We start from the raw sequence: 16,693 nt of genomic DNA, 5'->3' as shown, positions 1-16,693 counted from the left end.
ACCTGGGGTTGTGAGAGAATATGCTTATCTAGAAACTTTGCAAAGTTGAAGTTGGCTGTCTTCCCATCTCAAATCTGTCATCTACAGTAAGCTAGTGAAGGGGCTATAACCCAAAGCTGCTAACCCAGAGAAACCTGTCAGTCTGTCTTCACTCCGAATGGGAATGTTCAATCTTACTGAACCCCCAAGCAATGGGCAGGAGGGTCCGTTTATGCTCGGGGCGTAGAGGCCTCACAGTGAGAGCAATGGCCTGAGGAAGGAGCTGACTGACTCTCACCTCAGGAAGCTGAATCAAGAGTTTCTGAGCGAGCCTACTTGACTAGACTTGGCACAGTCGGTCCCATCATGTGAACACAAGTTCCCTCAGCCTCAGAAACCACCGGCTGAATCTGCAAAGTCACCGTGTCTCCAATTTTGCTCAAATGCCACCACCAGGTTAAATTGCTTCTCTGGCGACAAGACCACCCAGGGGATGGATAATACTTTCCCGGGACCAATATTTAATAAGTGCCTCTCCTCTGCAACGCTCTCACACATAAAAATGAATTACTGCTTATAGACTTGGGCTGCCTGAAGGTCAAACTCTATAATATCACCATGAAAACGCACTTTGCATGAAAAGCCATCTTAACTAAAGTCAGGGCCTCTACTGAACAGCAAATCTGGTTTTTCCACCTTTTACAAACACTTGCAAAGGCCAAACTTCTCATCCTCTGCACTTTAACAGTTAAAAACATCACTCAATGCAGGACAACAAGGCACTATCACATAACTGAAAAGTTCCGTTCAAACGCCCCTGGACTCTTCCAAAAGGAGCGTCTCTTCTTGGCTGTCTCCCGCCCCCCACTCCCACAGACTCAGTCTGTATCTACCATTCTCCCCAGCCTCATCCCCAACATCCTGGGAATCTCTCCTCACTGTCTACCACAAGCACTCATCACTGAGGCCAGTCTCTACTTGTCCACCTCGCCCTACCTGCATCTCCACAGATTTCGGAAGCCTACCTGTTTCTTAATTCACACCTGGAAGGGTCACAGTCCCAGCCTGCCTCTGTCTTGCTTCAGTTCCTCCAAGGTCGTCACACAAAGTTCAGGTACCTTGAATGTTGACATTCGGCCCGCCTTTCTCTTGGGAATGTTTCCCCTCTGAACACATCCACACGGATGTCACACAACAATGTGGTGATCTTAAAACAGAAGGACACACCCACTGATGCTCTTCCCATCCAAAGACGAAGTCTGTGTTCTCTCTCCCTGAGCCCAGGCTTGACCTGGTGGCACGGTTCTAACTACTAGAATGAGGTGAAAATAACACTGTGTGACTTACGAAGCAGGACTATAAAAAGCCACATAGCTTGTGCCTGCCCCTCCCAGGACTTCGGAGAAGCCCTGAGTAAGACAGCTAGGCCCCCAAGGGCCACATGTGAGAGACAAGGCCAACAGAAACAGGTATCCAAGGAAGCCAGCGGTTGGAGTCTTCGAACAGCGCCCCTCCCCCACCTGAGAGGTGGGGTTCGGTAACCCTGGCCGCAGTCTCCCACGCTCAAGGCTGAGCACAGCTGACATCTGCAGCAGGCCTACAGCCATCCTCCTGCCTACAGCCATCCTCCTGCCTACAGCCATCCTCCTGCCTACAGCCATCCTCCTGCCTACAGCCATCCTCCTCCTGCCTACAGCCATCCTCCCGCCTACAGCCATCCTCCTCCTGCCTACAGCCATCCTCCCGCCTACAGCCATCCTCCTGCCTACAGCCATCCTCCTGCCTACAGCCATCCTCCTGCCTACAGCCATCCTCCTGCCTACAGCCATCCTCCTGCCTACAGCCATCCTCCTCCCGCCTACAGCCATCCTCCTGCCTACAGCCATCCTCCTCCCGCCTACAGCCATCCTCCCGCCTACAGCCATCCTCCCGCCTACAGCCATCCTCCTGCCTACAGCCATCCTCCTGCCTACAGCCATCCTCCTGCCTACAGCCATCCTCCTGCCTACAGCCATCCTCCTCCCGCCTACAGCCATCCTCCTGCCTACAGCCATCCTCCTCCTGCCTACAGCCATCCTCCCGCCTACAGCCATCCTCCCGCCTACAGCCATCCTCCCGCCTACAGCCATCCTCCCGCCTACAGCCATCCTCCTGCCTACAGCCATCCTCCTGCCTACAGCCATCCTCCTGCCTACAGCCATCCTCCTGCCTACAGCCATCCTCCTCCTGCCTACAGCCATCCTCCCGCCTACAGCCATCCTCCCGCCTACAGCCATCCTCCTGCCTACAGCCATCCTCCCGCCTACAGCCATCCTCCTGCCTACAGCCATCCTCGGAGTCCTTCAGCTGCGTTTGAGGGTGAGCTGGCAATGGGAGGAGGCCTCAAACATGAACTGCTCTCACTACATGCATCAGCTCCTTCCTGATGTCTAGTCCTTTCTGTATGGGCTATCCCAGTTCTTCCTACATCCAATAGGAAAGGCTCTCTCTTCTTTTTCCCAGATTCCCACCTCAGTCTCCAGACACCTGATTCATTCTCCCGCAGGCCTCCCAGGAACCCAACACACCCTTGCTTCACAGCCTTCTCACCTCCGGCCCGGAACACGGAGACACGCCCTATCTGGCTTTTGGACTTTCTCCTCAGCCTCGAGTGACAGACATTTCTTAACCCCAATTCCTGACCCTCAGTCACAAGGCCCTTCATACTCTCCAGGACCCACTTACCTCCAGGCAGAGGCCACTTCTGAGGCTTCCAAACACTCTTTGTGTCCTGAGTCTTCCTCCCTTCTCTCTCTCCCACTTACTCCTACTATACGTGGTCTTCATCAGCTCAAGCCGTTCAAGAGTGGCCCAACGACACTAAGGTCTCACAGCTCTTGACTAAAGTCCAAAACGGAGGTGGCAGCAGACTGAGCCCTGTGAAAGCTGTAATTTCTGGTTCACAGATTGTTTTTGCTCTCTCTTCACGTGGTAGACAGAGAGATAATCTCCGGCCTGTCTCTCCCCTGAAAAGGCACTAACTGGGCTGTGGAGAGGCCTCAAACAGTACTGTGTGCAAGCCTAAGGTCCCAAGTACAATACTCAGAACCCATGGCTTTGGGGTTTTTTGTTGCTAAAAAAATGTGTGTGTGTGTGTGTGTGTGTGTGTGTGTGTGTGTGTGTGTGTGTGTGTGTTATGTGTGTCTCTAAGGTAGCTTGTGTTTGTAATCCCAGCTGGAGAGGCATAGACAAGCCGATCCCTAGGGCTCATTGGCTGCCAGCCTAGTGTATTTGGAGAATTCATGCCAATTAGAGACCCTAACTCAAAAAAACAAGTTAAGGCCGGGCGGTGGTGGCGCACGCCTTTAATCCCAGCACTCGGGAGGCAGAGCCAGGGGGATTTCTGTGCGTTCAAGGCCAGCCTGGTCTACAGAGCGAGATCCAGGACAGGGACCAAAACTACACAGTGAGACCCTGTCTCGGAAAAACAGAAAAGAAAAAAAAAAAACCAAGTTAGAGTACAGAACCTGAAGAACAACATTGGAGGTTGATCTCCAGCTCCCACATACATATGCAAGTATACACACACACTCGCATGCACACACACACTCGCATGCACACATGCACACACACTTGCACGCACACTTGCATACACACACACACACACACACACACACACACACACACACACACACACACACAGAGGCATTAACCCTACTCATGAGTCCAACTTTCATGACTAAATTACCTCCTGAAGTCCTCACCTCCAAACACCACCCCACACTGGAGCAGCGCCGTATGAGTGAAGTCTGCAAACATCCAGTCCACTGCAGCCTTCAGTTCAGAGGCTGGCTACTCTGAGTTCCCTTCTGCGAACCCGGCCCACGGTTGCTGGCTCCTCCCTGGCAGGGCCAGGCGGCGTTCGTACCAGCTGCTTCCCTTGCAGGGGTGGTCACCCTATAGAAGTGTCCCTAAATAAATGACGTTCCATCTGCATGGGGATCCACTGAGTTCAAGTTCTCCAGAATGATCTAACGTTCAGCTGCAGCATCAGTGATGCCTGTAGCTTCTCAGATATTCACTCAATTTTCACAAATACTGGGGGCACTGTCAACATCAGAGAGGTGAGCTGACTCACCCACCCTCTCAGAACCAGAAAAGGTCACGTGAAATCTGGAACCCGGATGTGATTTCATACCCAGCATGCTTTGCCCTCAACATTTACAATTAGCTCTAAAGTGAGAGGACAGACAGACAGACAGGCCACCACTTCTTGGCACGAGCTTCCACGCTCTACAGTAGCTATGCTACTGTCCCTTTAAGGGACACCGAGTAACTTCTAGATGATGTTAAGTCGGACAATGGCATGTACATCTTAGCCTGACACCACAGATCAGAAGCCCAGATCTGTCTGTGCCAAGCACTGTGCTCTGGTGAAGTCACTCTATAAAGCAGGGTCACCACTAGTACCTGCTCCCAGGGCTTGTCACGACTCAGAAAAAAAAAAGAGAAGAAAAAAAAGGAGCCTCGATGCATTTAGAATAAAGCCTGGCACACAGCGAACACTCCAGAAACGCTGTCACACTAAAAGGACTCCAGAAAACCCAAGCAAATGGGAGGCAGGCCTGTCACTTTGGTCCTTTGTCCCTCCAGATTGCAATTTTGTTTTAATTAACAGTGAGAAAAACATTTCTAAAAAGTGGGGCGCAGTGTATCCTGCTCAGCAATCATTAAAAAACACCTGGCTTTGGCCCCAATGTCACTTTCTTAGAAACAATCGGTTTAATTAGAGCAAAGATTTTGTACTGCTTTTCACGGCCAGCAGAGTAAATCTGGGGAAGCAAATGAAAACGGCCATAGGGCTGAGAGCCTCAGAGAAAGCACCAGGCAGAACTCTTAGGAATGACTGACGGCCCGTGGGCATCACACCTGGGCTCCAATGCCAGTCGCTGCTCGTTGTGGGTTCCTTTTCCACGGTTTCAGGAGCTCAGGAACAACCATGCTCTGAAAACAGTAAGCTAGGCATGGCGGCTCACACCTGTGATCCCAGCACTTGGGAGCGTGAGCCCGAGGGCTGCTGTGGGTTCCATACCAGCCTGGGCGACACAGTGAGTTTCCAGCCACCCTGTCTCAAAATAAGAAACAGACAAAAACCCCAAATATAAGCACTTCATAAGTTTTAAATAACTTTTAATATGGTTCATTGTTATAATTATTCTGTATTATTAATGTATTTCTAAACTAAACACTAACAATGTACCAAGTGCTAGCTGAATGTCTGGGCATCTACTGGGTGGAGAGTGTAGTGGTTTGAAAGAAAATGGCCCCCATATGCTCACAGGGAGCTGCACTATTAGGAGGTGTGGCCTTGTTGGAGTGGGTGTGGCTTTGTTGGAGGAAGTGTGTCACTGGGGGCGGGGCTTTGAGGTCTCAGAAGCTCAAGCCAGGTTTATTGAATCACAGTCACTTTCCTGCTGCCTATGGATCCAAATGCAGAACTCTCAGCTATTCCTCCAGCACCATGTCTTCCTGCATGCCACCATGCTTCCCATCATGACAATAATGGACTAAACTTCTGAACCTTATGCCATGGTCATGGTGCCTCTTCACAGCGATAAAATCCTAACTACGATGGATGGTTTTAGAACATCTTCCACAGTATAAGGAACAAATGCACATTGACACACCCTATAGACAAGAAATGGCAAAGCTGGCCATCCCTTTCATAAATGCTCCATAAAGGCAAAATGTCTCCTTTTTTCCTGTTCTAGAGAAACAGGCCCTCTTCAAGCCCTATGTCCTTCACAACCACATTCCAAGAAAGTATTCTAAAATCCCGTGAGGGGTCTGGGGATGTAGCTCAGCAGGTAGAACGCTTACCCAGCACACATGAGGCTCTGGATTTGATCTCTGTCACTACATATATCAAGTTCAGTGCCATGCACCTATAATCCTAGTTCTTGAAAAGGGGAGGCAGGAGGATTAAGAGTTTAAGGTCATTCTTGGCTACATCCAGATCCAGGACGGCCTGGGATATAAATAAATAAATGAACAGTACCAAGACCACCCATGTATCTTAGTCTCAGAAGACATTAGAAACACTGACAGAACATCAAAGAACTTGGTTTATTAAAGTAATGACATGCCACTATGCCCAATATCCTCTGCTGAATAAAAACTCAGCCAGCACCATCTACTTTCTGTACACAGGGCATTTTTACAGACAGACAGCAGAAGGAAAGAACCAGTCTGTTCTATTTACAAAGCACATTTCCTGTGGTTTACAGAAAGCTAGAAGCATATTTGAAGATATATGCCTGTCTCCCGGCCGAGCCAGCTCCTCTCCCTGATTCTTTGCTTTCACTGTCTACTCCCATCAGACTCCATTCCCGCTGGAAGCCTCTCCAATCAGCACGTGTGTGCTGTGTCCTGTGCTTACAGACTGCCTCCCGCCAACACCCACGGAGTATGGAGAAGTGTTCCGGGGACATTTTATTTCTAGCTGAGGGCAGACTCTAGCAGGCTGGATAAACCATTTTCTTTCCTTTTCCCGCCTTACCGACTGAGCCATACTTCCTATGCCCATCCACACTGGCTCCAACAACCTCAGAATGCACCAGGGGACACAGGAGCCATTGAGTTCCCAGTTCCAAACTGTCTATATCCAATTTTTAAAACTGAATTTGCCTTTGCAACATGAAGCAGTGTTTGTGAGCTAAGGTATATAAATGAGTCGCTGAAACCATAGTTTTAGTACTGACTATCAAGGCATTTGAAGTCAGCAGACAGACAGACTCCAAGAAAGAAGTATCAATGGCCACTCGGAGACATACAATCTACCTAAAATGTCACCTAAAGGCATTTACTCTTAATACTATATTTTGTTAGTTAAGCTGGCAACTTCTCTTACAGCATTATTTGTAATAATGAAAATAGAATACAACCCATTAACAGCAGAGACATCCACATCAACATACCAATGCCAGTGTTACCGGAAATTTCTGGGAGTCCCTTCATGGTCACCACGTGACACCAAGGAAATCAGGGTCACCTCTTGGGGTTCTTACTCTCATTAATACAAGAATTTAAGAACGGCCTCTTCCTGGAGTTTCCAAGAAAACCCCAGGGCAGGCAAGCTGGAAATTTCAGCAGGCGCCGGTGGAGAAAGATGAAGCAAGGGAGAGAGAAGGCCATGGTGTTTCGGTTAAGCCATCATGGAGGTCAGCCACACTGGCAGAGGAGCAACCACATGACAGGGAAGGAAGCAGTAAAGAAAGGGTGGAAAGGCCCAAAGTAACATAAAATATATAAAATATATATCATTATATCATACACACACACACACACACACACACACACACACACACACACACACAGGTTCTAGCCAGTGCTCCAAAGAAAGAGGGAGACAGAAGAAAAGGGAAATTATGCCTTTCTGTGCTGGGACGCAGGCAGTCGGGCAGACCCAAGGGAACACTGGCTGGGACCAGGGGCAGCAGCAGCAAAGCCTGGAACTGTGGGAGAAAAGCACATCATCTCATTAAAGGGCTAATTATTCCTCCCACTCTTCAGACAGCTTAAGGTGGAGCTGCCTTTGTGAGGAATGGTGCCTTGGCCAGATGCTAAACCAACCCAACTGGGTTAACTCTTAAAGGAGGAGACAATGGTACATTCCATCTAAAGGAGGATTCCATTCCTACCTATACCACTAGAACAGTGAAGCCATAAAAACCAGCATTTGTTTTCAAAACTGTGGCAAATTCCTTATTATCTAATAGCATTCAAAACAAATTATACACATAGTATGATCCTGACAAAGATTATTCGAGGTATTCAATTTAAAAAAAAAAAAAAAAGAACCACAGACTAAGCTGTGTATGCTACAGCATTCCTATAATCCTAGTGCTTGAGAGAATCATGAGATCAAGACCATCCTGAGCTGCATAGTAAGAAAGACAGGAGAAAGACATGGAGGAAGGAGGGAAGGAGGGAGGGGAGAAAGGGAGAGAGGGAGAGAGAGAGGGAGAGGGGGAGGGAGAGGGAAAGAAAAAAGGCAGAGAAAGGGAATGAGGAGAAAGCAGAGCAGTTTCTACTGCTAAGAAAAAGGGATAAACTGATGGCATTTCCGTTCAGGTCACTGGGCAGGTTAACCGCAATATTCATTTGGAAATCAAATCTGGTAAGAACAGTAAAGGAAAAGTCGGACAGCAAAGGAAACAAAATGGAAGAACACTGAGGGAGACGTGCCTCTCACAGCATACGCACATCTTGTGAGGTAAGCTGCTGTCCGTGAACACGCAAATCAAGCAGGAAAAAACGACGTAAGAATTTAAGTGTCTGACAACAGAGGAACCACTGGGCAAGCAGTGGCGTTGGGTGGCTGGGCAGCCAACTTGGGGGGCAGGGTTGAAGTGTTGAGGTGTTGAAATTCTAACTTCACACCTCCGATTAAAATAGACTCCAGATGGGGGCCTGGAGAGACAGATAGATGGCTCAGCAGTTAAGACACTGGCTGCTTTTCCAGAGGACCTGAGTTCAACTCCCAGCACCCACATGGCGGCTCACAACTGCCTGTAACTCCAGTTCCAGGTGATCTGACACCTTCACACAGATATTTATGCAAGCAAATGGGTACACGTGAAATAAAAATAAATTAAAAAAAAATAAACAGATGGATGGAAGATTTAAATGTAAAAAATAAAACCATCAAAACATAAAGTCCAAGTGAAGAAGGCATTTCTAGGAATGATTCATAAGCTAGAGGCTATAAATGAAAAGGATCATTTCTTAGTATTTCTGCTTGAAAAAAAAAAAATCACCATGAAGTCAGAGAAGGGACTGCAAACTAGGAAAAGCAAACACCATCTCATATCATGGACAGGAGGCCGCACTTCACAGAACAAGGCCGGGAAATACAAACAGCTCAACAACCCAAAATAGCAACGATTACAGCCGAACGTTTTGCCGAAAGTGAAATATAAATGTTAAGCACATCCCAAGAAGTGCAGCCACTTCCCTGTCAGAAAAAGACATCAGCCAGGTGTGGTGGCTCACGGCTGAGATTGAAGCAGCAGGCTTACCACAAAGGAGGCCAATGTGGGCTACTTGGTAAGACCTTGTTCTCCAAATAAAGAAGGGGAGAGTGTGGAGAAGGAGAAGAAAAGGGGATGGAGGTAGATGGTGAGGGGAAGCGGGGAGAAGAGAGGACGACTAGTCATCATTCTTTTGTGAGATAAGTAAAGCTGAAAGTGTGCAAGGACACCCTGACCACATGGTGTGGGGAAGCAGACGCTCACACACACCAGTGGAATAACTGGCACTATTTCCATGGAGCAGGATTTGGCACAATCCAAAGTGAACAGTCATACTCTTCTAAGAATTCTTCCTACAGGCACGAGGCACACACATGTATTTGCTAATTTGCTCCGGTAGGAAAAGCCCAGCTCAGGGCACAGCACCCCAAAGCAGGCTACCTCTGGCTAAGTTACTGTTCTATTGCTGTGAAGAGACACCATGGCCAAGGCAACTTATAAAGGAAGGCATTAGGGGCTTGCTTACAGTTTCAGAGGGTTAGTCCATTATCATCAAGGTGGGGAACATGGACGCAGGCTGGCAGGCATGGCGCGTGGGCAGTGATCCTGATCCACAGGCAAGAGCTAGAGCAAGAGGGGGACTTGGAGGGAGGGGGAGAGAGGGAGAAAAAGGGGGAGAGAGACAGGGAGAGAGGGAGAAGAGAGACTGGGCCTGGCATGGGCTTTTGAAATCTCAAAGCCCACTCCAGGGCCACACCTCCTCCAACAAGACCACACCTCCTCCAACAAAGCCACACCTCCTCCAACAAAGCCACACCTCCTGCAACAAAGCCACACCTCCTCCAACAAAGCCACACCTCCTCCAACAAAGCCACACCTCCTGCAACAAGGCCACACCTCCTACAACAAGGTCACACCTCCTGCAACAAAGCCACACCTCCTCCAACAAAGCCACACCTCCTGCAACAAGGCCACACCTCCTACAACAAGACCACACCTCCTCCAACAAGGCCACACCTCCTGCAACAAAGCCACACCTCCTCCAACAAGACCACACCTCCTCCAACAAGGCCACACCTCCTCCAACAAAGCCACACCTCCTCCAACAAGACCACACCTCCTCCAACAAAGCCACACCTCCTGCAACAAGGCCACACCTCCTACAACAAGGCCACAGCCCCTATAACAAGGCCACACCTTGTACAACAAGGCCACACCTCCTACAACAAGGCCACACCTCCTACAACAAGGCCACAGCCCCTATAACAAGGCCACACCTTGTACAACAAGGCCACACCTCCTACAACAAGGCCACACCTCCTACAACAAGGCCACAGCTCCTGACACCACCACCCCCCAACAGTATAGGTACTAGAGACTAGGTATCCAATATATGAGCCTGTGGGAGCCAATTTCATGGGAAGCAACTTACTGTTTTGAGCGAAACAAACTGAGTAGCAGTAGGTGCTAGAGGGCATTCTGGCCCCATCTTTTCTTCCTGAAATAAGCTGATGCTCCCAAGAAAGATGTCCTCTCCATATCAGATGCAAAGGAACAGACAGACACAAAGAAGGGAGGTCCAAATGCTGACAAACTTGTTACTGCCCAGTCACATCACATGCCAAATGCAGGAAGATCTCCATGAGTTCAAGGACAACCTGGTCTACATAGAAAGAAATTCACACACATTTAAATGCCTACCAATGAGAAACAAGTTAAACATTGCCTATCCTGCCGGGCGATGGTGGCGCACGCCTTTAATCCCAGCACTCGGGAGGCAGAGGCAGGCGGATCTTTGTGAGTTCGAGGCCAGCCTGGGCTACAGAGTGAGATCCAGGAACGGCGCAAAGCTACACAGAGAAACCCTGTCTCGAAAAACAACAACAACAAAAAAAAACATTGCCTATCTTAGACACAAAACAGTATATCTACCAACAAGCATGTCCAAATGGCCTTGAAAATAAAAATATGGCCAGGCTTGGTGGTATTTGGGAGGCACGGGTAAGAGGATGAGGAGTTTAAGGTCAGCTCAGGGCTGGAAGAGACTTCTTTCCAAAAACATAAAGAGCTAAGGAGATGATGGCTCAATCGGCAAAAGTGCTTGTCTTTCATGAGGACCTGAGTTCAAACCCCAGTTCTTACTGAGTGGTGGTAGCGCACGCCTTTAATCCCAGCACTCAGAAGCAGAGACGGGAAGATCTCTGAGTTCAAGGCCAGCCTGGTCTATGGAGCAAGTTCCAGGACAGCCTGGGCTACACAGAGAAACCTTGTCTGGAAGTACAAAAACAAACAACAACAACAAGAAAACAGCACCCATGTGAAAAGCAAAGTCACTGCCAATGCCTGTGACCCCAACATGGGGACAGAGACAGGTAAATTCCAGGAGCTCACCAGTCTGGCTAAAACGCGGAGCTGCAGGGTCAGTGCGAGCCTTTATGTAAAGTGGAGAGAGACTAACCACCTGTCTGTCTCCGGCCTCTGAGCACACACACACAGCAAACAAGGATGCTGCTGGGTACATGGCTCACTGTTAGAGCCCTTACCTGGGTTCCATCCCCGACCCAGGATCACCCAGTAGCCCCAGCGAAAGAAAAACAAGTTTTATTTCCTTTTTCTTCTTCCATGTTTCTACTTTTCCTAAAATAAACTATTATAGTACCAAAAAAATGTATTTTTAGATCTTAATATTCTTTTTTTTTCCAATTTTCACTAACAACTTAAGTACCCTGAGTCAACAGGTATAGTGACCGACATCTATGACCCCAGCACACAGTCAGAAAGATTGCAAGTTCTAGGCCAGCCTGAGCTACCTAGCAAGACCCTGTCTAGATCAATCAACCAATCAACCAACAAATCCTTTGATCCCTTTTTTAAATTAAAAATGTAAAAACTATGGTATCTGTACAGCTGGTACCCAGCCAGTTTAAATAAAGTTTGGGAGAGTCTCAAAAGAGAGATTTTACAACTGTCAACAATTAAAGCAGCAAATTAACCCCAAGAGACTCTATAATGGGCTTAAGCTGCAGCACAAGGCCCCTCACCGGACCAGGGGGACTGGGCGCTGCTTTGTTCTGCTTGGAGCTGCTGAACTGTGGATATCTGCTATCTGTTTTTATTACATGCGGAGATTATTCTGTTTAAAGAATCTGCTAAGAGACCACAGCCACTCCCACTACTCAGCTTTTCCCCTTGGGACCAGGCAGGCTGTCACAAAAAATAAAATAAAAGCAGGAAGTGGAGGAAAACTAACAAAGAGATCCACGAACACCATATGGCAATGGAGGGTGCCGAGCAACAACCTGCCTGGGCAGGTCACTCCCGATGGCGCCCGAGCAGACCCTCTGGGTTATCCATTCTTTTCTAAACCCACTTTGCTTTTAATTAAATGACATCCAAGATTTGTGCTATCTCTAAGGCTAAATGGTTAAATAATAACACCCCATCAGTCCATTGTTCCTTCCCTACAGTCTCTTCTCCTCGGGTTTCTAGCCCTGGCAACCGCTCCTCGTTCCCTTCAAAATACTATTTTATTGAAACTAATGCCATGCTCAGTAGGTGGGTCACTGCCCCTGCCGGATTACAGTGCCCAATGCCGAGGCTCTTACTGACGTAAGGGAGGGAGTCCTGGCATATTTATTTATTCAGTCCCGTAAAAGAGACAGGGGGGGGCTTTGTTTTCACACAAGGCATGCTCCAGTCAGCAAGGGGCACAGTGGTGCATCAAAGGAAACCCCATATACGTTACATACAGTGAGCTGTGCCCAGCTCACTGCCCAAGAACGCTTGAAAGGCAGTATGCAGCTGGAGGTGTTTTTGAGAGCCCTTGAAACAGAAGGAAAGCAGGGCACCCAAAGTCTAAACAGAAAGTAGAAAAATGGTAGAACCTGGGCCACACACTACATACAAAGTACCAAAGAACATGACAGAAATGGGTTCCGTTTTAAAGCTTATAAGGTCCGTTAAGAAGATCAGTAGCAAAAGATAGATTTGGGGCACCATCATACAAGGAAATTTAAGACCTTTTCAAGAGAGTTCATATAAGACAAGAAAGGGGCATGTAACTTCACAGCTAAACTTCCGTTGGTGATGTTCTAAGGGACAAATGTTAAGAAAACTTCAAGCATATAAAATGTAAATCCAGCTGGTGGTGGTGGTGGTGGCACACGCCTTTAGTCCCAGCACTCAGGAGGCAGAGGCAGGGGGATCTCTGTAAAGTCAAGGCCAGCTCAGTCTACCGATCCAGTTCCAGGATAGGCAGGGCAACACAGAGAAACTCTGTCTCAAAAAAAAAAAAAAAAAAAAAAAAAAAAAAAAAAAGAAAAAGAAAGAAAGAAAGGAAGGAAGGAAGGAAGGAAGGAAGGAAGGAAGAAAAAAGAAAGAGTATATCCAAACAGTTTGTAAATTAGACTGAAATATTTAAAAAAAATCTCACAATTAAGGACACAATCAGTTTGCTACTCCATCCCATCCAACAGTTTGCTAGTGAACATCAGATTTAAATCTGCACATCTCACTCCCAGCCCTTCACAAGAAGCCAGGCATCCCACCAGGTCCTCTAAGGCAGACCCCCCTACACTGCCTGTTCAAAGGCCCTTTACAGGTAAAGTTATCTGCCCCGCCCAACACAGCCTTATCACAGAGAAAAGGAAGTAGGAAAGAAAGAGAAAAAGGAAGCAGGAAGCAAGAGACCGAAAAAGGAACCAGGGAGACAGAGGTTGGCAGCTGGAAGCAGTTGCCCAGGCCCTTTGCATCTCAGGCATCATTGTTGAGGACTGTGCCTTCCTGAGTACCAAAGTTCCCTGGGGTCTGGCTGATGAGACAGGCCAGAGGCCTGTCACAAAGGTAAAAGGAAATCCTAGCAAGAATAAGGCAACTGGCCTTCCCCCAAGGACCTGGGGATCCCACACTCTCCAAGGGGACAGAGGGCCCCAACTGAAAACCATGAGAGCATGCCAAGTAAGTATGTCACTCACAGAAAACACTTGAACATTGTAAAGACTCACTTTACAAGTCCTAGCATTAGGAACTTTAAAAAGCAAGTCCCATAAAAACCACACAGAGTGCATCAGCCTGCTGGAATGCTGCAGTGGCACCAGGGGCCGAGACAGCTGCTGGGCGGAAACACATTGTCCATTACAACAGCCATCCAGACACCTAAACCAAACGGCCATCCAGCGCACTTCAAAGTCGCAAGCTGTTACCTAAAAACATCAGTATGTTAAACGCGGCAATGCAAAAACAGGTTCACACACAAACACGCATAGAGCACACACACACACCACACACATACGTACCCTGACACAGTGCGCATGAAAAGTCAGATGAAATAATGCTGGTTTATAAAGGTGTCCTGGGGTTTTCTAACACAAACTTTCTAACTCATTGACCTACAAAGGGCAAGTTACCTGTTAACTCAGCCAAGCACACAGGCTCAAAGAGGGAACACAAGTTGTAACCCCCAAAAGCCAAAATCTAGACAGTATGTGTGCATGTGTATAGATGCACGAGTGGCAAACTTATGAGCATATAATAGATTGTATGTTAAGGTTTATAAGCGCACACAGTGAGTGTGAAATTAAAAGAAAGGATGGGTTACTAGGTTAAAGAAATCTATCTTACAAATTAATTCTAAGTAAAACACGGTTTTATTTACATTTTTAAAAATTCATGCTTGAAACTCATACCAAAGGCAAACACCAGCGGCAAGTAAGCAGAAAATGAGGTGTTCTACCGGGTACACAACAGTAATGGTTCCTAAACACTGGGCATTTTCTTCCGCATTTGCATACCCTATTCAAGCCTGTCATCCATACCGGTTTCTCAGCAGAGCCCTTCAGTGTAGGCAATATTTCAATTGAAAACCATAACCTACTCTGGCCACATCTCCATTATGATTCTATTCCGGGCAATTTCACTTGAGTTGCTGTCTTAGGAAGAAAAAGAAGACAGAGCTTAGTGCACGAGGGTTTCGTGCTATGCGATTCACCTGGCTAGGAACAAGACCCAAACCATGAAAGCTCCCTTCCCCCCACCAAACCCACAGGCAGCACTCTACAGTTTGAGGACTCCTAGCATGACGAATATCTACATCCAAACACTGTGGCCATGGGCTCAAAGGCCACCAAGAATCCTAACTGGCAGGCAGGAAGTCTTCTCAAGTCATGGTCCCATCTGAACGCCATCACTTCCAGGATCCGGCGGTGACCCTGAGGCCAGGCGCTGCCTGAGTGGCCCTCCCTGCGCGCATCCCAGCACCTCCGCGGGCTCCCGCTCCCCTTCTCCTCCCGGGCACACTCGCGGACACTCGCACGCCATCGCGCACACTCGCTCGAGCACGCCGGGGCACACTCGCTCACACTCAACGCTCCAGCGACGCGGCCCCTTTTCCCGCTCCGCGCTCGTGAGTGGCTCCCAGGCGCGGCCACCGAAGCGTGCCGGGTCGGGGTCGCCCAGACGTCGCTCCGAGGCTCCCGGCGGCCGCCAGGAGCCTACCACCGCCTACCTTGCTCGCCGCGGTCCATGTCTGTGCCACCTCGCTCCCGGCGCTCCGCCCGCCGCGCTCCTCCGCCCGCCGCGCTCCTCCGCGCCGCTCCGCGCTCCGCCCGCGGCCGCCCCGCGCAGTCCCCACCCCGGGCGTTGGCGCCGCCCTCCCGGGAGCCGGTCCCGGGCGTCACCGACCACCTGACCGCGACCTGTGCGCTCCGCCACGTCGGCGCGGGTGGTGGCGCTGGGCAGGAGCGCAGAAGGTCGGAAAAGGCCGGGGAGGGGCTGGGAAGGGAAGGGGACGCCCAGGCTGTGTGCAAGCAGCCGCGAGCCGGTGGCGTTTGCACTTCGCCAGCAAGTTTGCGACGCCGAAAGTTTCCTCCCAGGCTTCTGGCCTCGCGACTGCCCCTTTCCCCGCCCCTGTGCACCTGCTGGAGCGGAAAACACTGTTTGCAAGGTGGAACAAGTCATCTGGGTGACTTAAATTAGTGTTCTTGAGCTATAGCCAACCATACTTGACTCAGAATAAATTCTCATTACTCTGGACGTGATGTTTATATGTATATGTGTAAATATATTTTATATATATTTATAATACATATATATCCGCATGAAGGTAAATTTGGCATGGAAGGAAATTTTATAATATGAAAATGAATTTGAGCTACATATGTCTAGGAATGCAGCTTAGTGTTTAAAATGTAGGCATAGCATGTACGAAGATGGTATATTTGAGACCAGCATGGACAATATATATAACAAGATGAAAGACCCTGTCTCAATTTTTAAAAAGAACACATGACTTATCCCTCATCTCTTGAGTTTACATACTCGTTCATGTATGTAAATTTTCTCGCTCTCCTTCCTGTTTGGGAACCCCATGTTGCACAGCTGAAATACTGCCCAGGCAAGCCCTTGTAGCTGGGGATAGCTCTCCAGTCATGAGCAAGGTTTGCTAGTTGGGGCCTGTGTGTCATCAGAGAGGATGGAGCTTCAGCTGAGAAAATGCTTCCCGGAGATCCAGCTGGACAGCATTTTCTCATTTAGTGATCAATGAGGGAGGGTCCAGCCCACGGTGGGTGGTGCCATCCCTGGGCTGATGGTCCTGGGTTCTGTAAGAAGGTGGGCTGAGCAAGCCATGGGAAGCAAGCCAGAAAGCAGCACCCCTCCATGGCCTCTGCATCAGCTCCTGCCTCTAGGATCCTGCCTTGTTTGAGTTC

At 48.7% G+C, this 16,693-nt stretch overlaps 1 protein-coding gene across 1 annotated transcript in view; it reads right to left on the bottom strand.

Moving 5' to 3' along the window:
* The window catches only part of Tpd52 (tumor protein D52), an 88,395-nt gene extending 72,772 nt beyond the window's left edge, over nt 1-15,623 (bottom strand). The window contains exon 1 of the mRNA XM_052717254.1: nt 15,493-15,623. Coding sequence (XP_052573214.1) covers nt 15,493-15,511 — 19 coding nt within the window. The 5' untranslated portion in view covers nt 15,512-15,623. The remainder of the gene's footprint in view (nt 1-15,492) is intronic.
* Nucleotides 15,624-16,693: the final 1,070 nt, after the last annotated feature.

This window comes from Peromyscus californicus, unplaced genomic scaffold (assembly GCF_007827085.1).
Source record: "Peromyscus californicus insignis strain IS unplaced genomic scaffold, ASM782708v3 Scaffold_5__1_contigs__length_169319896, whole genome shotgun sequence".
Taxonomy (NCBI): Eukaryota; Metazoa; Chordata; class Mammalia; order Rodentia; family Cricetidae; genus Peromyscus; species Peromyscus californicus.
This window is presented reverse-complemented; position numbering and strand designations above follow the sequence as displayed.